Consider the following 24,472-nt stretch of genomic DNA (forward strand, 5'->3'; position numbering starts at 1 on the left):
TATCTGAGTACGATTCCCGTATTTATAGTTATATAAATACATTACCGGTATGTTTCATTATGATACATAATCTTGATTGGCTAAATGTAATCTCGCATTATTCTGAAATTAAGTTTCATTTCCAAATGAAAATTAACATTCATGATGACACGAGCGTCAACAATAAAGTACAGGTAAATAAAAGAAAACTTGAAAGAAATCGTGTTTCAATCATCCTAGCAACAAATTTAACTACCAGTATTGAATGCTTCTTTTGAAAATTTTATAGGGTCGAAAAAAAACGTTAACCGTGCGCACATTTTTACAATGAAGTGCTTTCACGCTAAATACAAAATCGGTCAACCCTTTAACACCTCATTAAATTATAGTAAAAACAACATTCTATTCTTAAACGTAATTTCCTGTTAAGTAGATTGTCTTATCGGTTTATTCCCGATTGTCCCACTTTTTAAAATTTTCTGATTGTCCCACATAAAAAGTTCTGATTGTCCCACATTATTTTATGAAGTAAAATGTTCTTAGATAAACACGGTAACTGTTGTTTGTTTTGCAAAAAAAAACAAGAATTAATTATTGCACATAAAATATTAATTTTATAAAAGTATAAAATATCAATTTTATAAAAGTACAAAATATTAATTTCATAAAAGTACAAAATATTAATTTTAGAAAAGTATAAAATATTAATTTTACAAAAGTATATAAAAAAAGTCATCAGATAAAAACACTTTTAATATAAAACCAATATTTTATCTCTGATTTATGAAATATATCTACAATGTTACGTTTAATATTTATAAAACAAATGTCAATACCATAATTTCAATAACATTTTTTTCGTAAAGTTTTTAAATAAATAAATAAATAATGCATGCAATTATAAACTCATTTACATTCTACCCTCTATCAGGGAACAGTATATCTAACAGTCAATTAATATGTTCCAGCATCTAAATATGAAATTATTGATGGAGAAATGTTTCTACTAGTGCCTTTGCAATGTTACTAGGGATTTCAGAGGACATGTTAACAACATTCTTTGCGCTATTGATTAGACTGTTAAAAAATCACCTGAACCAACAACGTTCTTTATTGATAACGAAGCTGTTGTCTAGATTTTGACCAGTTTTGTCTTTTAAATAATCACTATTAAAGATTATTTTACCAATATTCCTTTTGTCTTTGTCGACAAGACTCGTAACCAACTATATACAGAAGAATCAGACTTCAATAAAAAAAAATGATGTGGTATGATTGCCAATGAGACAATTCTCCACCAGAGACCAAATGACACACAAATTAACAACTCAAAACAATTCCCAATTGTCCCACATTTAAAGTTCCCAACTGTCCCATAAACATATTCCCGATTGTCCCACAAAATTTCGTTACTTTTTTACCTGTAATTTCAAAAAGTGGGACAATCGGGAAGACACCGTCTTATCGGATCAACTTGTACACCCGCTATTCAAATTACCATGATTGCCGCTTTACGTTCTAAAGAGTAACTTGAGCCGCCTTCTATCTACGATTATTATAAATTTAAGAAAAAAAGTTCATCTATATTGGTAGAGTGAGCCATAAATGTTTGATGTCTCACTAATCGAACCGTACCAATACTACCCTCAATCCTTCAAACTTATAATTCATATTACATCGATCTTGAAATCGTGATTACAATTAAATGGGCGGCCATATTTCTTCTATTATACAGTCTTGATCAACACTTTGTGAGTAGAGAAAGAACCTGTACATTTCAAATCGTGATGACAAATCAAATAAGCGGATTTATTGCTTCTACCATACTGTTATTATAAACACGTTATGAGTGGACAGAGAACCAATACATTGTAGTCGTGTTCCCAATTTAAATGGTCGAACATATTGCTTCTACCCTACAGTCCTGATCAACACTTTTAACTGGAAAGAGAACATTTATCTTGTAGTCGTAATCTGAGTTATGTGGGTTAATATAATGCATCTACCTTGTATTCGTTATAAGAATCTGGAGTACATGCATTTCACTGCGATCATATTTTATACATCTATTTAGATAAAGATTTCTTTTCTGTGTTATTTTTGTCGTATGTTTGATGGTTACAATTGCTACTTATAAAAATATAGTATCACATTACGGGCAATGAACCCATATCAAGATATGCTTACTCCGTAAAATCACAGATCTTACCGTCTGCAATAAACCTATTAGCTATATCAAACATAATTTAGTTTCATGACTTTAAAGTATTTGGTTTTGCAATTGCAATTTAAAATAATAAGTTGGTAACTGGTATATTGTGCATCTTTTAAATAACAATTTTTTGATTGTTTCGTCATACACAACTTGTATTTTAAAAGTTAACTGGCAAACAGATGTTTTTGAACAAAACTCGTATCAAAGAAAACAGTTTCTAAATCAAAACAATTTAACAAACAGTTGCCTCTTTGAGATAACAAAACACTTTAACTTCTGCAAACTGCAATTGTCCAGTGCCTACGATATTCAGCTTGACGTAACGACCAAATGCTTTCCCTTCCACGTTAAATACCAGATGTTCGCCGTCTGTGCCTGGTCCATCGTAATGAGCACATACAGTCATGTTATACATAGCGTTGCCAACACTGATGTCAAGATCATGTAGTCTATATCCTACACATAATAAAAAAAAGGAAACACATTGCAGTAAATTCACACATCGCAATAAGTTTCTATTTCTGTTTATAAGTTTAAAAAGTACACCAACCGTGGATATATATACTCCATGCCTTATATATCATGTACTGTAGTACGACGCTAGATTAAAACTGACGTGGAAAGGTAACACCCGGCCACCGAAAGCTTCATTTTAATGAAGCCCAGGTGGTCGTGTGGTCTAGCGAGACGGCTACAGTGCAGGCGATTTGGTGTCACGATATCTCAATAGCATGGGTTCGAATCCCGGCGAGGGAAGAACAAAAAATTTGCGAAAGCAAATTTACAGATCTAACATTGTTGGGTTGATGTTTAGACGAGTTGTATTAACTATATATATATATATATATATTGTCTGCTCTATTGTCGGGTTGTCGTCGATTTTACACCTTTTCCAGTTCCATTCTCAATTTTTTTAGTCAACAACAGACACGATACACAAGTTTGAACTACAATTTATCATAAAATAGGGTTATGAATAAAATAAATAACACATTTATGGTGGCACGGTAGTACTTGCATTCCAGAATTTAGGTTGCTCTTTTGTGCACCCTACCTTAGTCAATCTATCTGAACGGTGTGATTGGACAAAACATACAGTATCAACTGAACACACTTGCCCAAACTGAGGGATGAATCCGGTGTAGAAAATATGAAATAATTTTACATACAGATTTAAATGAATTTTTGAGAAATTTTTTAAATTGTGTATTCACTGCATGATAAAAGACCTAAAAGCACTAGTGGCCTTAGGTTTTTCAAAATTCATTTCTAAATAGTAAAATGAAAGTACTTTAGTTAACTGTGAATGTAGAATTTTTAGCAGTGTTAGAAAGTGGTGAAAATTCTAAAAAGGCTATCATTATCCCTTATGGGCAAGGAAATACTATCGTGCCACCTTAAGGGGGATATATATGTTTACAATAAATCAATAATGGATTCTTTTTCACCTATGCAGTTTGTCTGTTTATCAATAAAAAGTTAATTTAGGGCAACTATAATAAAAAATAACCCTTAAATTCCACCCCTGAGAGTGAAAATTGATGACTCAGCAAATTTTGTCTGATCTGTTGGTAATAATGTAAACATTCACCTCGAAAGTCGAACTTCATTATTTTTAATTAACTTGCAATTTTTTTAATTATAAATGCTCGCTTTAACTTTGTGCACTGCTAGACACATGTGCAATCACTGGAATTTGAGACGCGACATATTTAAGTTGCCTGTAAGTCCTATTATTTTCACCGAAATAGATGACTGCATAATTTTTATATTTTTTTCCACACAAGTACAGCAATACTAGTTTTCGTCAGGTTTAATTTGTAGTTCAGTGGTAAAATGACACCATTATGAGGTTTTTAGAAACCTTTAAGTAGTAAAGGGGTCCTTACTTATTCATTTAGCCCTCATATTTTGCTGAAATAGAGATAACTATAGGGGTTTCTTAAGCTTGACAAGACATTTTTTTTTTGACAAAGAATGTAATTATGATTGTATGTCAGCAAGATTTAATAGTTTATTCATTTTCCCTGCAACTTTTACTTGTTGTTTTGATTTTCTGACAATGAAAAGCACAATAAAGGTAAACTGAATATGTAAGAGGACATAATTTAACTTTATGCATACATAAATATACAAACAATCAACTTAGATATGTATTCTACAATGTAGTACATTTATTGTCAAAAAGATTTGAGAATAATAGCTAACTACCATCTAAAGAGTCTTGATGTGTTGCCTTCATAATCTGGAAATGCTTTAAGTAATATAAGGCATGCTGTAAAATGTGGAATGGACTTTAATATCAATTTGCATGATTTAATGCATAAACTGTTTATTTCAGTCAGATTAACTATAAATAGAGTTGGCAATTCAATAATTCCTGTTGAATCACCATGTTTCACTACGAAAGCCGAGAAGGATCATTCAAAATTCAAAATTCAGAATTCAAAATTCAGAATTCAAAATTCAAATTTCAAAATTCAAAATTCAAAATTCAAAACTCAAAAATAAATATTGCGAAATCATAACACGTGTTTCCGGTATGAATAACTGTCATCCTGACACCTTTTAGACAGTTTTACCCTAGAACAGTTTTAGACAGTTCTACCTAGAACTGACCAAAGTTTTAGACAGTTCTACGACTAGAACATGTACAGTTCTACGACTAAAACAGTTTAGAACTGATTTGGTCAGTGCTACTGCTAGAATTGATTTAGTCAGTTCTATTCATAGAAAAGTTTTAAGAACTCTTTGTCTTAACTATAGATAAGTCAAAAGAATATAATATATTTTGCGTGTGGCTTTATCAACGATAGTTATAACACTGAATGGTGACCAGTGAGATGTCCTAACTGCAGTGACGTCATTTAGAACTGTTCTACAATCCTGACAGGTTTGGTCAGTTCCACGGCTAGAACAGTTTTTGACAGTTCTGCTGACAGTTCTACGGTTAGAACTGATTTGGTAATTTCTGCTGACAGTTCTACGACTAGAACTGATTTTGGACATGCAGTTCTACCTAGAACAGTTTTAGATAGTTCTACCCTAGAACTGATCCTGGCAGTTCTACTTAGAACAGTTCTAGGGTAGAACTGTTCTAGGTAGATATGTTTTAGGACAGTCTAGAACAGATCTATGACAGATTATTCTGAGAGTTCTAATGAGAGGTTAGAAGTGATCTCCACTGTACAAGGGCAATAACTTTAATAAACAAAAACACTTTTAATTTGTTCTTTAACACTTTTTATTAACATCTTGAAAGCTTCAGAGCAAAAGCTGATGCCCAAATATTTACACAAAATAGACTGACACGACCGCAAGATAAATTAGATTAAAGCTAGATTCACACTGCTGATCATATCAATTCTATACCCGATTACTCCAATTTCCACGATCAAGCGTAACCAATTTTTTGATCGGGACTGTTTGCATTTGGAGTTTCTACCCGACTGTTACCAGACCGCAAAAGACTCAAACTCGACCTTTAACGACTCCTTCACGACTTCTTCGCGACTGATCATGGAATCCAGCCACTAGTTCAATATCTTTTTGATGATCCCGACCAATTTACGATCCTTACATGACCTTTACTCGACTTTCTCGACTAAGTACCCGGCCACGTCCACTTGTATTTTTGTCCATCTGACTAGTTAAGCCTTTTTCAACTGATTGTTATAGTTCGTTCTTATGTTGTACTGTTATACCACTGACCCAGGTTAGGGGAGGGTTAGGATACCGCTAACATGTTTAACCCCGCCACATTATTTATGCATGTGCCTGTCCCAAGTCAGGAGCCTGTAATTCAGTGGTTGTCGTTTGTTTATGTGTTACATATTTGTTTTTCGTTCATTTTTTTTTATATAAATAAGGCCGTTAGTTTTCTCGTTTGAATTGTTTTACATTGTCATATCAGGGCATTTTATAGCTGACTATGCGGTATGGGCTTTGATCATTGTTGAAGGCCGTACGGTGACCTATTATAGTTCTTAAATTCTGTGTTATTTTGGTCTCTTGTGGACAGTTGTCTAAATGGCAATCATACCACATCGTCTTTTTTATAAATCAACAATACTCGATCTCAACACGATCCTGACTAGACCAGATCGACATGATCGTATAATAGTATTGGTGGCAGAAATAATCGGTATTGGTCGGTTGAGAACATATTCAGTATAAAATGTACAATGAATAAAATGTCTTATTTTCGAGCCCCCGCCACTATAGAGGAGAAAATTAAGTGTTACCCTTGTCCGTCTCATCGCCCGACAGTCCGTACGCTGTATAACTCTAGTTTCCCCCAACCAATAGTATATAAAACTTATATGCAATACTTTGCACCACAAAACACAGAAAAAATTAATCTGGGTTGTGTCAATTTTTCCGTTCTATCGTTATGCCCCTTTAGAAATGAAAAAAATAGCCGAATGTTTTGTTTCCATTTTCTAAGTTATGTTTGCCTCAACAGAATGTTATGAAAATTACAAATACTTATAACCCCAAAACTCAGATCGAGTTGAAATAGCGGGTCATCATACATTTATGTGTCCCGTGGACTAAACTTGAATTGTGGCAAAGAAAATGAACATGAACCAACGACGCCGAGAAATATGTGTGAGGCTTCAGTTAGCTGACACGTCGATTCTTGTTCGAGAGGCTTGAGAGACAGTTGCGGGATGTTTTTTTTTTGTTTCTTGTAGAAAAAAATGCCTTAATTTGGCAAAAGAGTCTAAGAGAACTGAAAATTGTAATGCAGGAAAATAAATTCTTCACAAAGCACAATATGAACGAAACAAGAGATTCTGAAGAGCTTGTGTCGCTCACTTTGTTTTTTGTTTTGGAAATCATGTAAAATAAGGTGAAAATCACAAAAAATAGTACAAGATACCCATATAACGATTAAGACCAAGTGTGGTTTAATTTGGCCTAATAGTTAAATTAATAGTAGGTCATTCCTGCAGTGTAGTCTTACATTAGTTACTGAAGACCACTTATCATTTTTTAAATAAGTGTTCAAGATGTGACCATTTGAAATTGTTTTTTTAACATTTTCCCATGGACTTCTTTACAGGAAACCCCTATGTTTATTTTCGTCCTGAACATGCATGAAATAGTTGCCACTGGACGTTAATAATCAAATAATCAATCGATTTTTAGCCATGGCGGCAATGTTGGTTGGATGGCAGGATCATCGGATACATTTTTTAATCAAGATACCCTACTGAAAATGGTGGCTAAGTTTAATTCTATGTGGCCAAGTTGATTGAGTGAAGAAGATTTTTTGTAAAAGTTTACAAAATTTACAAAAAATTGTAAACAATTAAGTATAAAGGGCAATAACTCCTTAGGGATCAATTGACCATTTTGGCTATGTTTGCCTATTTGTTGATCTTACTTTGCTGAGCATTATTGCTGTTTACAGTTTACATGTATCTCTATCTATAATCTTATTCAAGATAAACCAATAACTGCAACTTGTCCTCACAATTACCAATTCAGGGACAGCAAACCCAACTACGGGTTGTCTGATTTGTCTGGAAATTTCAGGGCAGATATATCATAACCACATGAAATTTTGAAATACTAAGGCTTTTCTACCTCAGGCATAGTTTACCTTAGCTGTGTTTGGCAAAACTTTTAGGAATTTTGGTCCTCAATGCTCTTCAACCTCGTACTTTATTTGGCCCTTTTAACTTTTTTTAATTCGAGCGTCACTGATGTATACTCGTGTATGGCCGAGTAGAGATCGAAGAGTGATCGAATGTGGTCGCGTAGAGATCGGGTTTTGGTCGAGTTGGTCTGGGATGAAAAAAATATAGAAGTCGCAGTTATCATGAAGCGATCGGCATTGGTCGAGTTAATCTTGACCACATATCTTACAGATTGACGTTGATCGAGAAATGATCGGATATTAGTCGAGCAAAGATCGAAATGATCGAGTACTGATCGGTAAACTATTTGTATTCCGACCTAACTCGATCTCTACACGATCCTTTCCCGATCAATTCGATCACTACTCGACGAATTATTGATCTCTTCTCGAGTGACTGGCTTCTCGATCCTTACTCGAATGTTTTTGACATGTCAAAAACTCTCGGGTAGAAAGTCAGATCGATGACGACCCGAACATTCTTGAGATTGAGACGGACCAGACTCCCGATCGCTTAATTTGACTTGATCGAGATTGATCGAGTTGGTCTAATCGGCAGTGTGAGCCTAGCTTAAAAATGCGCGATTCTAGTCGGAGAGATTGCGATACGATCTCAAAACGACGTTACTACGACCTCACAACGATCATCTCGTTCTCTCTGCGACCCAACAACGCTTCTTCTACGACTATACCACGATTATACTACGCTTTTCAAGACCTTAGTACGATTCTAGCACGCTCATGCAGTCCTCATCCTACGACCTGATTACGTTCATACTACAACCATTTCGAGTTCTAGTCATGCTCATTGTCATTGTCTTTAAAATACATAAAAGCTCCTCAGGTTTTGATTTGTTATCAGTACCACTATTACTTTATGAAATATCGTTATTTGATCTAGATGGATTAGCAATACGTTGATTCAGGTTGGATTGTTGATTCGACATCTCTACTGGATAAGGATTCGTACCAGAGGCCCATCTGACTCAACTACTACCCCTACCACCACGCACACAAGTTCTGGTGGATGTTGGTGGCATGTCAGTGTTGTTTTCTGGAATTCTACTTATTAATGACAGTTGGAAGGAATGGAACAGTATTAATATGGAATATGATGTGGATATTATTGATGAGAGCGTAATTGGATCGCGGTATGCACTTGCTAAGATCGTATAATGATCTTGATAAGAGAGTGCTATAATTGCAGAAGATGTGTGGTAAGATCGTTTTGCAGTCGGATTAATCGTGGTATGTCGTAGTGAGAACTTATTGAGCGTAGTAAGATCGCGATAATCGTATTAAGGTCGCAGAATAAGAGTGGTGAGAACGTGGTATAATCGTAGCGGGATCGTTGTAGAAGCGTAATGAGAACATAGTAGCATCGTGGAAACAACAAAAAATCCCATTTTCATGCCGCTCATACCGCGACCTCACCACGATCTGAATTTATTTTAGATCGTGGTGAGCGTAGTGTGATCGTGGTCTAGTGTGACTGGGGCATTAGGGGTTTATTGACAATGGTCATTTGACTTATTTGTAGATCGTAGTTTTCTTAACATTATTGCTGCTTTCAGTTTATCTTTATCTATAATAATATTCAAGATGATAACCAAAAACATCATAATTTCCTTAAAATTGCTAATTCAGGGGCAGCTACCCAGCAACGGGTTCTCTGATTCGTCTGAAAATTTCTGGGCAGATATATCTAAACCTGATGAACATTTTTATCTTGTCAAATTTACTCTAAATGCTTTAGTTTCAAAGATATACTGAAATTTCATTTGTTTTCGATGGTATCAATTTTCGTGGATTAAGGAAAACTTGCATATTCGTGGATACTTACTTTCGTGGTTTTGTGGAAGTCTGCGTACACGCCTAACGCCTATATAAAAATTGACATTTGTTGATCATTTAATTTCATGGTTCACTTGTACCAACGAAATCCACAAATATATGTATCCAACGAATAATAATGAATCTACAGTAAGCCTAAGCTGCATTTACCCCTACGTTGTATTTTTAGCAATGGCGGCCATGTTGGTTGGCAGGCGGGGTCGTCAGACACATTTTTTAAACTAGATACCCCAATGATGATTGTGTCCAAGTTTGTTTTAAATTGGCCCAGACGACGACGACAGATCCAAATGATGAGGAAAGCTCACTTGATCTTGACCTTTTAGGTCAAGTGAGATAAATTTGAATATCTTGATTAGATTGTTCTTAAACTAAATGCAATCAATATTGAACTCTACGCCAGGTCGACTGTTGACCTCAATTTACCTGAGAATGCAGCCGCACATATCTTATTGCGCCGGCAACTAATTTGCTTGAAAGGTGAATCAATTTGAAATACGATCTAATAAGAAATAGTTGCGGCATGACAAGCTAGGGGATCTAGGATTTTGGAAAGGGGGCGAGGTATAATAAGATCTTTTTTAAACTTTTTTTTTGGCTAAAACAACATAAAATAAGTGTAAAATGCTCTTTTTCAACAGTTCCTGTATATCTTATATTTAACGTGTAAGGGTTGGACATGTTTGATGCCGTATTCTCCCAATTACTTGTCTATAATAAAATTATTGAAACCTTTTTTTTGGCTAAAAAAACATAAAATTTGTCAGTAAAAATGTACATGGAAGATTTTCATTTGTTGTATGTTTAGGTAGCATAACCTCACAGACTTCTTGTTGTAAACTAGATATAAGCCGGGCTATTCAATGAAATTACTATAATAAAATTAAGAATTGAAATGGGGAATGTGTCAAAGAGACAACAATCCGACCATAGTGGAGACAACAGCTGTAGGCCACCAAAGGGGCTTCATTGTAGTGAGAAACTCCCGCACATGAGACAAGATAGACAAACAAGCAATGTTTATCCGACACGAGTTAAGAAAGACAAACAAGCAATATTTATCCAAAAATGTTTGACACCCAACAAGGGAAGTGAGGGGTTCCAAAACAACCAAGGCTACGAATGAGTCTGAAATGACAACGAATTTATGAATGGCGGTCAACAAATGGAGACATAAAGGCCACACCCAGCAGGCAGGTTGCAGTCGTGCCTTAAAAAAAGAATTCAATATATCAGTCCGGCGAAACAGACACTCTGGTCAGATATGGGATTTGCATTCGAACCGTGAAACAAGCCCCCCCCCCCCCCCCCCCCCCCAACAAAATACGCCGTTGCATATTCATCATGTTCATTTATTGCTAGAAATGTTTTTTTCTAATAGCCAAAAAAAACAAAAAAAACAAAACAAAACAAAACCGGACAAGATTATTGTTTTCAATGCATATATATACAGCCAGAATCTTTGTTTAAGGCAAAACTCAGACTGCCTCCGTAAATCAAATGGTTTTTACCTTAGAATCAAAATCTATCTAGAGCTGTTACTGACTGGGGATCATTATTCAGCTATGTTATTAATAGACTGGGGCATGTGGGGTTAAACATTGCTTTCGTAGGTAAATAATATTAACGTGAAACTTTTTTCACAAGAATGTAATAAAGTATTACTTTCTGTTTAGTGAAATTGTGAAATAGAAGTCTATATGTTCTTGCTAAATCCTTTGTCGGTTTGAAGGTGTCATGCTTTTTATCCTCAGCCTAAGCAATGTGTTACTGTAATTTGAATTTCAAAATGACTTGAGTAACACTTTTTTCGACGCACTCCACCGTAGCAAATCACATGACTTTGACATAATCCATAATATATTACAGTAAATACGAGCGAAAAATATCTTTATAAGTAAAGAATTGTCGCATGAAAATTAGATACACGCACGAGAAATCGCGTTCACGAAGTCTAGTCTGATTAATCATTGTACAAAAAACAAAAGTGCAAACAAAAAGGGGGGCTACGCCCTCTACGACCCCTCTGGATCCGTCACTGCAACCACAAATTTTTAGGAAAGAAATGCTGTAACAGAAAGGAGATGTCATGAGAAATGACCTTGAAATAACTTATTAAAAGAAATACATTCAATATTGTAACGTGACCGAGGGGAGGAACGACACCGACACAGACGGACAGACATAATCATACTATGGCACAACAATACGACAATGTATCCTATGGTAATTCCCATGAACTAAATAATACGTTATCTGTTCATTCACAAATTTACATTACTTCAGATGCATTGACAAACTACGTTACAAAGTTTTAACATATAAACTTTTAAAAAAACCAAGTCCTTCAGTATCTATACTGATTAAAACAATCAAGGAAAATTCTTACAGTCGTGACAGTACTACAGCTTCTAGTATCTTGACCAACTGACCTTTATCATAGAGTTTTATTACTTTTTCTTTAGACAAAACAAATAGGCATAACTAATTTTATTACCCTACACCCCAAAACATCGTTACTTGTCTTAATTAATCTGACAGTTCAACTTTAACTGCAGATAATAAAACTAGCCATTTGTCAAATAAGCCTTGCGTCATTAATTTTCTATGTACACAAATAAACAGTTATAAAGCAAATGAGTAAGAGGTTAATATTTACAAAACATAAATATTTCAATACCGTTTTTCAAAGAGTCCTATTCATCCTAAATTATATTTGTTTTGGTGTAATTGCAAAAAAATTATTAGCTAATTTTCTTTAGCCTTTTTCTAATTGTTATTCATTACTTCAATTAATAAATTAGTATACCTTTCTAAACATTATAATAAACACTATAACATCTTAACCAGCAGCCATCCTTCCACCGAGGTAAGTCGAGGCACAGAGACACGTGACAAAGAAACGGCGGGAATCGGAATCGGAATTCTTTGTGTTTTGAATTATGAATTATGAATTTTGAATTTTGAATTTTGAATTTTGAATGATCCTTCTCGGCTTTCGTATTTCACCTCTGTGATGATTTGAAACATCATCTATTTGGGTTTTGTTCACTCCTAAAGTAAAAATGGTGAGATGGAAAAATGTGAAAATCTGCCAGCTGGGGTAGGGGTGTAATTTTTCACTTTTTGTTTGTAAGAAGTAAGTGTAGACTAGTATTCTTTATTGTAATATGGTCCATAGTAAGCTTAAGAAGTCTATGCATGATAGGTGTTATGACTGATTTCAAGTTTGTAATGTCTTGGTTAATGTGGCACGGTAGTATTTGCATTCCAGAATTTAGGTTGCTCTTTTGTGTACCCTACCTAAGTCAAAGTATCTGAACGGTGTGATTGGACAAAAATACAGTATCAACTGAACATACTTTCCTAAGCTGAGGGATGAATCAGGTGTAGAATAATATAAAATAACTTTACATACAGATGAAAAGGAATTTTTGAGATTTTTTTTAATTGTGTATTCACTGAATGATAAAAGACCTAAAAGCACTAGTGGGTGGCCTTAGGTTTTCAAAATAGCTAAACAAGTAAACGGTCATGATACACATTCAAATTTATTTCTGAATAGTAAAATGAAAGTTCTTCAGTTAACTGCATGTGAATGTACAATTTTTAGCAGTGTTTGAAAGAGGTGAAAATTCTAACTAGAGGTTCTGAAGAGCCTGTGTCGCTCACCTTGGTCTATGTGCATATTAAACAATGGACACAGATAAATTCATGACAAAATTGTGTTTTGGTGATCATGATGTGTTTTATGATCTTACTTTACTGGACATTTTTCTTGCTACAATTATCTCTATCTATAATGAACTTGGCCCAGTAATTACAGTAGAAAATATATTCTAAAAATTTACAAAAATTTACGAAAATTGTTAAAAATTGACTATAAAGGCCAATAACTTCTTAATGGGTCAACTGACCATTTTGGTCATGTTGACTTATTTGTAATTCTTACTTTGCTGAACATTATTGCTGTTTACAGTTTATCTCTATCTATAATAATATTCAAGATAATAAGTAAAAACTGCAAAATTTCCTTAAAATTACCAATTCAGGGGCAGCAACCCAACAACGGGTTGTCCGATTCATCTGAAATTCCAGGGCAGATAGATCTTGGCCTGATAAACAATTTAACCCCATGTCAGATTTGCTCTAAATGCTTTGGTTTTTGAGTTATAAGCCAAAAACTGCATTTTACCCCTATGATCTATTTTTAGCCGTAGCGGCCATCTTGATTTGATGGACGGGTTACCAGACACATTTTTAAACTTGATATCTCAAAGATGATTGGGGCCAAGTTTGGATTCATTTGGCCCAGTAGTTTCAGAGGAGCAGATTTTTGTAAATGATAACCAAGATTTACGAAAAATGGTTAAAAATTGACTATAAAGGGCAATAACTCCTAAGGGGGTCAACTGACCATTTCGGTCAAATTGACTTATTTGTATATCTTACTTTGCTGAACATTATTGCTGTTTACAGTTTATCTGTATCTATAATAATATTCAAGATAATAACCAAAAACAGCAAAATTTCATTAAAATTGCTGATTCAGGGGCAGCAACCCAACAACGGGTTGTCCGATTCATCTTAAAATTTCAGGGCAGACAGATCTTCACCTGATAAACAATTTTATCCCCATGTCAGATTTGCTCTAAATGCTTTGGTTTTTGAATTATAAGCCAAAAACTGCATTTTACCCCTATGTTTTATTTTTAGCCATGGCGGCCATCGTGGTTGGTTGGCCGGGTCACCGGACACATTTTTAAAACTAGATACCCCAATGATGATTGTGGCCAAGTTTGTTTAATTTGGCCCAGTAGTTTCAGAGGAGAAGATTTTTGTAAAAGTTAACGACGACAGACGACGGAAGCAAAGTGATGGGAAAAGCTCACTTGGCCCTTCGGGCCAGGTGAGCCAAAATGCTATCATTATCCCTTATGGGCCAGGAAATACTACCGTGCCACCTTATACGAAGAACAGAGCATCTGTGTAATGTCCAACCCGATGTTGTTTCGGCTATTGTCTAAATTAACTGCTCATGAATATTGATAAGTTTGATGCGCACGCATTTCTTGATGATCTTGAACTACTTGAAAATTTTGATCAAAGGATTAATCAATTAATTTTCATTTTATTGATTTTCCACCTCGTCCCCAAAAACCTCCTTTTAAACTCATAATACTGGGGAGAAGTTTGAGAAAGTTTATGAAAGCATTGTATTTAGAAGACTCATGACATTATGTTACTTTGTTAAGCTATTACATCTTGAGTAGAATATAACTTTTTAGTTTTATATAGTTATAATGTTTATTTTATATCTGTTTCTTTTATAAACTTTATGTTTATGTTTCTGTGAAGGGGTAAATGTTTGGTCCCCACCTTCGCTTATCATTATAGTTGTTGTAAATAAATTTGAAATTAAAGTAGAAATAAAATAGCGCCACAAATGGTGGCACAAATCTTGCCAATAACATGTTTTGTTTTTTTACTTAAAAGAGAAGCGAACAGAGCTTGCTGCATAGTTAGGTTAAGTGTATATAGTTCTTTCTATAGATTTTCAATGGAGGAGCATTATATATTACATAGTAAAAGCTGTCAAAAGAGGGACGAATGATACCAAAGGGACAGTCAAACTCATAAATCGAAAATAAACTGACAACGCTATGGCTAAAAATGAAAAAGACAAACAGACAAACAATAGTACACATGACACAACATAGAAAACTAAAGAATAAACTCCAATGAAAAACATTCATTCACAAAGCAAATGCATATGATTAAAAGAATATGTCCAAATTGGAAAATTAGAAAATATCGAGGGGTCAAAATTTTGCGGAAAATGATAACAAAAGTCGGCAAGTAATTTCGAAGATGAGAATTTTAAAGTATTCAAATATCTGCACGAACATTCAAAATTTTAAGCAGTAAAAGTACTTCTGTCGATTTTTGAATTTTTGGGTGAAAATTCACGTTTTTGCCTTAAATCAGTGGTTTTACTAATAAAATAACACTCTATTAAAATAAAACCAAAAGGACAACTAGTTAACTCAATATAGTGTATCAAATTTCATTATATATGGAAAATGCATTGCCTTATATTGCTTTGTTTTGTTGTTCACAAGTATGTATATCATAAATAAAATGGTAAGAAAAGTTCAGTAACATATATTATTAATTTTATTTAAAGTACGTTTGTCTGTCCTGACTTTTAAAACTGGATATAATTAGTTTTACAGGATAATAGTTAAATATAAACTTGATATTTAACCACAATAAACAACAAATGAAGGAGGGAAAGATACCAGAGGGACAGTCAAACTAATACATCGAAAATAAACTAAAAACGCCATGGCTCAAAATGAAAAAAAGCAGGCAAACAATAGTACACAAAACACAATATACATTTGATATGAAAAAAAAAATGTAGAATAAGCAACACGAACCCCAGTAAAATTTTGGGGTGATCTCATATGCTCCGTAATGTTCAGCAGATCCTCCTCCACATGTGACGCTCGTTGTCTTGCTTATGTAGGTATAAGGTATCATTGCACAGTTAGAAGTTTAGTTTCGCATTTGGGGCAATAGTGATTTTCTTAAATATTAAGTTTTGTCAATAAATATTGTTTAGGCAGCTAAAGAATCATACCGCCTTCCAAGTTGGTTTATATAAAATTGAGAATGGAAATGGGGAATGTGTCAAAGAGACAACAACCCGGCCATAGAACATACAACAGCAGAAGGTCATCAACAGGTCTTCAATGCAGAGAGAAATTCCCGCACCCGGATGCGTCCTTCAGCTGACCCCTAAACAAATATATATATACTAGTTCAGTGATAATGAACGCCATACTAAACTCCAAATTGTACACAAGAAACTAAAATTAAAAATAATACAAGACTAACAAAGGCTAGAGGCTCCTGACTTATGACAGGCGCAAAAAGCGACCGAATTAAACATGATTATGATATCTCAACCCTCAACCCTATACCTCTAGTCAATGAAGAAAAAGTAAACGCATAACAATACGCACATTGAAATTCAGTTCAAGAGAAGTCCAAGTCACGTTAGGGGTTAAGTATCATACCATCATAACATATATTAGAGGAACATAACCCGTGTCATGCCAACAAATGGTTTTTAAATAAATGTGTTTAGTTCCAATGCAAAAAAAGCTATAAGTGAATCAATATTAACGCCACAATAAGCAATCTTTAATGACCTGACAACAGTATCGTAACTATATCCCTTCTTAATAAGTCTATTTAAAGGTTGTGTTAGCTTCTGAGGTGAATACTGAGATTTTTGTGTTTTAGAAAGAATATTCCCATAAAAAAATGGATTTGAAATACCTGAACGTATAAGAAGTCTGCATGTTGAGCTATATTTACGAATGATGTCCTTATACCGATCATAGAATTTAGTAAATGTTTTGACTAGTTTGTGATATCGAAACGCAAATATGTTCACCAAAATTATGTTCTGCTTGTTTGGTAGGTTATTGTTTGTTTGACAGTCTGTTTTTTTTTTGTTTGACAGTCTGTATTATTGGATTCTTGATAGGTTAACATCTATAGTTATCTCAAGTTCTGTGGGATAAATGGATTCAACAAAGTCACCATTTTTTAAATTATTTAGTGAGAGAATGAGAATATCATCTATATAGCATACATTATACCTTATATATTTTTCAGGTGGTACCTCGAATCTTTAATTTAAAGTCAATAGAACTATTCTCATTTCATGTTATTTTCATTTTGATAATTTCACTGAGTTCACTTTTGTTTTGACAATGATTTATGTTGACCTTGAACTTTGATATATTGGTTCAAATATTATATTTAAAACTATATATAAGGAAAATACATTTTTATTGGGACACACCAAGTGACGACCACACAGACAGAACGATGATTTTACAGAATGTAAAGATTAAAACTTACCTTCAAAATTTGTATTGAGGAGATCGATTTTTTCAATAACATGACTACCCCCGAGGTCTACTAACCAATAGGGTGAATTTCGGGTATATGTATGTACATATGTATTATTGTCATCATCGACTGCATTAGAAGAAGGATGACCACTGTGCTCATCGTCTGCTTGTGTAGTCTTACCAAACGCAACATTCGAAACATTCGTTACCTTATTGTTTTCACAACCTACAAAATTATTAATTCCTCATGTATCGGTTAACATTTGAGATGTGATTTATGGTGATTATATCTTCATTTGGAAAACATTCTAGTGTGTTGTAACTCATTATAGCGAAGAAATTGACTTTCAAACAAAATGAACATTTTTGACTTGTGAGCTCAGCGAACAATCTGAAATAGCATTTGTATGGGGTAAATGTGATATCTGTAACTGCAGTTATGTATATCCAAAGATAGCGGAAATTTATCTAGTCAGTTTTCTTTTTCGGTTACAATTTTGATGTCACTGATAATGTCTGCTGACGTCTCAAAACCGTGATGGCGATATTTTCAAAGGACGATAAGTTATACTTTTGATCTTTCTCTTTTGCCCTTTAATTAAGATGACAGCACATTGTCACATTTTAACAAACAAAACCGTATCCCTTACGTTTAGCAATTACTGATCAGTAGAGGCCATATTAATTTGACACAGCATCAATAAATTGGATACAAGACTTATTTAAAAACAAATTGTTCCGGTTTAATTGATTAAATGTAAAAATACGATATCATTACACTTCCAATTTCAATCTGAACGTTCAAATGCGCAATAAGTGAAACTAGTAATTTAGCCATTGTAATATTCCTTTTAACAGCTTTCAAATGGTATGATTTGAACCAGATTAACAACATTATTACCGAAGACACAAAGGTAAATTAAGAGAGAGGAAAATCTATTTTACTTGATAATTCTAATCACGAGTTGGTTGACCGTTATGGAATAACCGTTTCATAGATGATATCGGATATGTTCCTTATGTCGTAACTACAATACCCTTCCCTTTTCACGAATGTGACCTACCGAATTAGACTATTTACTGAATATGTGATAACATAGGCAATACGATGGGTAATACATGTGGAGCAGGATCTGCTTACCCTTCCGGAGAACCTGAGATCAGCCCAAGTTTTAGTGGGGTTCATGTTGCTTAGTCTTTAGTTTTCTATGTTGTGTCTTCTGTACTATTGTTTGTCTGTTTGTCTTTTTATTTATGGCCATGGCGTTATCACTTTGTTTTCAATCTATGAGTTTGACTGTCTTGTGTCTTTCGTTCCTCCTTTTTTACTATATCAACTTATGGAACATGGATATGAAAATATAAAATATGAAGATTGAATAATACGCATGCTTGTCATGATATATTCACGATACTTTGGTAGGAATACAGAAATAAGTCGATAACAGATCGACAGGTTTATATGTTATTCTTACTATCTTTTACGCAAAATAGCCTTCCGTTCTTTAGACGTTCACACACTTCTCCTTCTTTGCAACGATTTCCAATGCATGTGTCATAAGAAGGATCCTTTAATATAAAATATATATTATAATTTTACGCAAAAACATGCCATTTTCTTTAAGTTATTTCAGGATGGATTTTTTTATAAAAAATTGCAATAAATACGGAATACAATGTGTATGTAGTTCAACTAAAGCAACAATCGTCATTGTTTTGCTTTAAAATATTGCAAATAAAGAGCCGGTATGCCACAAAAGAAATTTCAAAACCTGCTAATAAAAAGTTTTCTGCAACTATTTAACTCTTCAATGTTCTTTAACTCCATTCTTTTTTGGCTTTTTTTAATTTTTCGTTTTGAAAGTCACTGATGATTTTGTTATCCAAAAAGCGCGTCTGGCGTTCAAATTGAAGAGTTGCTATCTATGATGAGCAGCACCAACCCGACTAAAAACCGGGGATGATTGAGATTGCACAAGAAGGGTCAACGGTACCTGTTCAACATTGAATAACACCTGCTTTGGTGATCTTCTCTACATAGATTGATGGGTTATATACAGGTATAAATTCAAGTCAACAGTAGTATACCGCCGTTCAAAATTCATTAATCGATAGAGAAAAAACAAATCCGGGTAACAAACTAAAACTGAGGGAAACGTATCAAATGTAAGAGAACTACGACACAACAGAGACACAACACCTTAATGAAAAACACACAGAAACGAACAATAATGTAACAATGGCCATTTTCCTGACTTGGTACAGGGCAATTATAGGAAAAATTGTGGGTTGAACCTATTTTTGTGGCATGCCAAACCTCCCGCTTTAATGGCAGTGTTAATTATAACATTAAAATGACAATATTACACGACAAGGCTACAATAAATAAATGGGAGAAAATGTAGGACAGAGAAACAAACGAATAATGGCCATCAAAAGGTAACAGATTAAAAAATATTTGTATACGCCAGACGCTCGCTACATCCACATAAAATTATGCTCAGATGAAAAAAGTCTGAAAGCCATGACAACTACAATGGTAAAGATCGCCGATGACCAAAAGTTCCAAAAAGTTGTGAAGCCAGGGTTATCCGCCTGAGAATGGAAATCGGGAATGTGTCAAAGAGACAACAATCCGACCATAGAACAGACAACAGCAGAAGGTCACCAACAGGTCTCAATGAAAACATCATTATTATCAAGAATTATACATAGTTTTGCAAACAGTAAATTTTATAAAATGACTATATAATATGGGGACGAAGTCCCCAATAACAGTAGAAAATTCAATAAAAAAAAAAAATCGGGAAAATTTTCCCGAACTTTTCATTGTACTAATGAACTCAAAATCGTTCAATTTTTTTTTATGTCATGTTTTGAATTCCCGCATCTGCGCAGAAATCTGCAATTTACTTCCTTTTTCCGGTCTCGTTTGCATAAAATATATATTTATCAGTCTAGTATAAAATAGGAAGGAACGCAATATCAATTTCATTTTTGATAATTCCTTGATATAAAAAAACGTTACCTAATGATTGCGTTTCTTTGTTTACATTGCAAATGACGTCATAACTTAAATAACGTCACAACTAAAATCCCTAACAACAGAACCAAAATCGGAAACGTTACGCTATTTCCGTTTTGAAATTAAGATATGTTTGAATTAAAAAAAAATCTTAGACTTCGTCCCCTTTCACAGGTAATGCCTGCCTCATATTAGATATATATGATTAAACTGAAATGGTGACAAGCTAAAGAATAAAAACGAATGCATGACCATCACAGCCGTGTTAGCCATAGTCATTGCAACGCCTAAAGTGACGTGACGTTACATTTAAATTTCTAAAACGTGTTCCGAATATCAAGAAAGAGTTTGGATGAAATTCAAGATTACATTTGTATGACTTATCTAACTTATATTAATAACAATTAATATTTAATTGTAGTAAGTAGTAATTAGATAATTAATTGTATTATCTAGCTCTGTCGGTGTTTTTTCTGATCAAACTGCAAACCAAATATATCGTGTTGATCCAAAATTAAATATACCAAAAGAACTGGATGAGTAGTTATCCCCAACACAACACACGAATACAACAAGGAAAAAAACGAGTTACAACTACAAACGTTAAGACATTTGACAAAATCCGATGACAACAACAAACACAATATCAAAACCCAATAAATTAATTTGGGATGGAAAAGTACCGTGCCACGTCTTAAAGTAATACGAATTCACACTCAGCAAAACAGTCACATTCGGAAATAAGTCACGTTCGGTAATAAAAAGATCAGACGCCGTAATGACAAACCACAATCTAACACGTGGTAAAAATGTCCATAAATTAGTTTGGACATAGATACATCGTATGGATCAATCAATTCGTGATGGTTCCGTAAAATTTACGGAGTGTCATTTTTAATCTGTCCTCTTCATAACTTTGTTGGAGCAGTTTCTGCGTTAGGAGCACACTCCTGTATATGAAGTCCGTATAGTGTGAACATGCAAAATAATGTATCAATTGAGATCTGTAACCACCATACGAAGGGGCATAGGGTATGTTACTGATGAGAAATGGGAAATTGATAATTAGGAAATTGAAATCGTCCCGTTTATCATAGATTTTCGTGTGAAGTCGTCCATCTGTGTCAATATTGAGGAAAAGATCAAGGTATGAAGCAGTCCTTCTAGTATCAGTAGTATCCTTAATTTCAAGTTCACTGGAATATATAAGATGCAAGTACTGGCTGAAATATGGGTTATTCAATGATAGGACATCATCAATATATCGGAAAGTGAAATTAAAAAAATTATAAGGCTTTCCATTAAATTTTTTGAACATTTGAACATTTGATCTGTTGTATCGGTTTGGTTAAGGTGCTAAGTGTACAAAAACGATACCATGGATCCACGCATTTGCTTCAACTTTCTATTGTTTACAATTTGGAGGGTTTCATGTGAACTTAATTATTCATTTGCAAACGTACACTTAACATTTTATTGGGGAAACATCTGCTATGTATCGGATTTTAACCCTTTATGATCCATTTATTTTGAGATTGACATACAGAATAGTGATCGACTTACGGAACATGTGGTCTGTTTGTTTATATTGCTTTATATTTGCTTCACCACGATTCTTTTTTTTTTTTTGTTATATTATTCTCGAATTCTGTTCAGATCGTTAATCGTGACTACAGCAAAATGAATACTTGGTGATCGTTCATGAAATGTAAGCATAAACTAATGATAGCTCGTTTGAATTTCTGATTAATTAAGTCTAGCATATAAGAATCACCTGGTTTATTGTAAATGAACCTAAAAAAACAGAAAATTGAAGTTTGCATAATAGATGACTCGGATTATCCAATATCACAGTATGAAACGATATTGGATGGATTATAGTAGTCTTAGCCTTTGCTGCATATCTCCACACTCTTTAAAAGTATACTGATTCGACAAGTTGTAAGAATGAACAGACAAGACAAAGGCTGTTTGAAAAATATATTTCGACCAAGATAACATTTTTGAAATAAGGGATTGAAATGGGATTACAACAGATTTACAATAGATGCATTTCTCTGTGGATGTAACTGAATTCGAAAATCTTAACTACGAATCAATGTATGTATTTCATAGGCGTAACACGATTAGATCTGCACACTCTTCCGGAGAACCAAAGATGGCATCTGGTTTAAATGGGATATTATTTTTTTTTTTGTATCTTTCATCTCTCATTATACCCTTTTCTTCATATATCAGTTTGCTTACGATATTAAGAATATTGGTAAAGGAAACCACACTACTTTGAAAACAGACTTCAAAAGTTTTGTGTATGCTTCAGAATAGCGTCAAATGTAATTTACAAAATATATTTAGTAGAAACATGTAAGTGTTTAGTGTATCATTTAAGTAGGCACAAATCGATGTTGCTAAGAGTCCTTTGTATTCTCTGTCTTCATTGGCTTACCGAAGAGATATTCGAAATATTAGAAATTTTTACATTAGGTAAGTAAAACTAGTTTATTTATGGAAATTTATGAATTTTCAGTAATAAAACTAATTATTCAGAACTTGAATTTGCAATACATATGTTGGAATTGCTGTTTCGAATCTCCAAATTACACAATAAACCTGTGTTATAGGCAATGGTATCCAATTAAGCAGTATTACACTATTATCTTTATTTTGTCTAATGCTTAGTACATTTCTGTGTGTGTTACATTTTAATGTTGTGTCGTTGTTCTCCTCTTATATTTAATGCGTTTCCCTCAGTTTTAGTTTGTTACCCCGATTTTTTTTTTCATGGATTTATGAGTTTTGAACAGCGGTATACTACTGTTGCCTTTATTTTTCAAAGTTTGAAACAACCCATGCGAATTTTTAAAAAAAGATTTATAATTTATCGGTATTGGTTCTAAAAGAAAGTGACTATTGAATTGAACATTTGTTTGGCATATCTCTGATTATAAGTTAATTAATGTAGCATTTTTGTTGGTTTCTTAACAATTAAACGTTCTTACCCGTTTGTAGCGATCTACTTCGACGTAGACACAACTGTCATCATTGTGGAAATCTCTATCAACACCAGACAATGGTTTAGAATTTAGCTCACATTTCAAATGTACTATGTTATAGTTGTAAGAATAACACATTGGTCTCTGTATACATTTGTTGAAGCAACCTCGTGGTGATATTTTATCAAAAGTACGAAAAACAAATCCTTCTTGTCTAGCAATTTCTCTGGTTTAATGCGAAATACTCCTGCTGTTTCATTTTCAGCAGATGTATTTGATATAACAAATAATGATTGGAATGCCATAAGATGTATGCATATGTTGATAATCATTTTCATTCTGCGATGAAAAGGATACTGCAGCCTAGTATTATACCTCAGTAAATATAGACCTAGATTTAAAAGGCTGATATTTCATAGTTAAATTCCAATGACTATTGGATACCAATATTGATCACATTCGTATAAATCAATTTGGTTTTAAGTACATTATAATACTCGATTTCAATTATGTTTTGAGAATCAACTTACAATTGAAAAGCAAAGAAAAGGATACCATAACTCCTTAAGACAGCGATAATTTAACCAGACGTGGAGTACCTAACTTAGGTTTTTACACAATGATTAAAAAGTGTCTATTAATGAATTGTACTTTCATCCACATTGTAATCCGTAAAGTGTTGCCACATGCCCAAAAAGCACCATGAGATCTCCCACTCCAGTTTATGGTGGGGTTCGTGTTGCTTAGTCTTTAGTTTTATATGTTGTGTCTTGTGTACTATTATTTGTCTGTATGTCATTTTTTTAGCCATGGCGTTGTCAGTTT

The 24,472-nt window shown here is 33.8% G+C and overlaps 1 protein-coding gene across 1 annotated transcript; it reads right to left on the bottom strand.

The window, feature by feature from the left end:
* Positions 1-892: 892 nt before the first annotated feature.
* On the bottom strand, positions 893-23,967 carry LOC139493417 (uncharacterized). Its single transcript, XM_071281813.1, has 4 exons — positions 23,654-23,967; positions 19,105-19,198; positions 17,637-17,855; positions 893-2,650 (listed from the first exon to the last, which is right to left on the bottom strand). Exons 1-4 carry the CDS (start codon positions 23,783-23,785, stop codon positions 2,427-2,429), a joined length of 669 nt encoding a protein of 222 aa, XP_071137914.1. The 5' UTR covers positions 23,786-23,967; the 3' UTR covers positions 893-2,426.
* Positions 23,968-24,472: the final 505 nt, after the last annotated feature.

This window comes from Mytilus edulis, chromosome 10 (assembly GCF_963676685.1).
Source record: "Mytilus edulis chromosome 10, xbMytEdul2.2, whole genome shotgun sequence".
In the NCBI taxonomy this organism is placed as follows: Eukaryota; Metazoa; Mollusca; class Bivalvia; order Mytilida; family Mytilidae; genus Mytilus; species Mytilus edulis.

Bases quoted from the DNA above. Each gene is read 5' to 3' on its own strand.
- LOC139493417 (XM_071281813.1), bottom strand. From the start codon at position 23,785: ATGTGTTATTCTTACAACTATAACATAGTACATTTGAAATGTGAGCTA. The intron at 17,856-19,104 runs GTAAGAATAACA...ATAATTTTGTAG, and splicing joins GCTATTTTGCGTAAAAGATA to GTTGTGAAAACAATAAGGTA. The intron at 2,651-17,636 runs GTAAGTTTTAAT...TATTATGTGTAG, and splicing joins CCTCAATACAAATTTTGAAG to GATATAGACTACATGATCTT.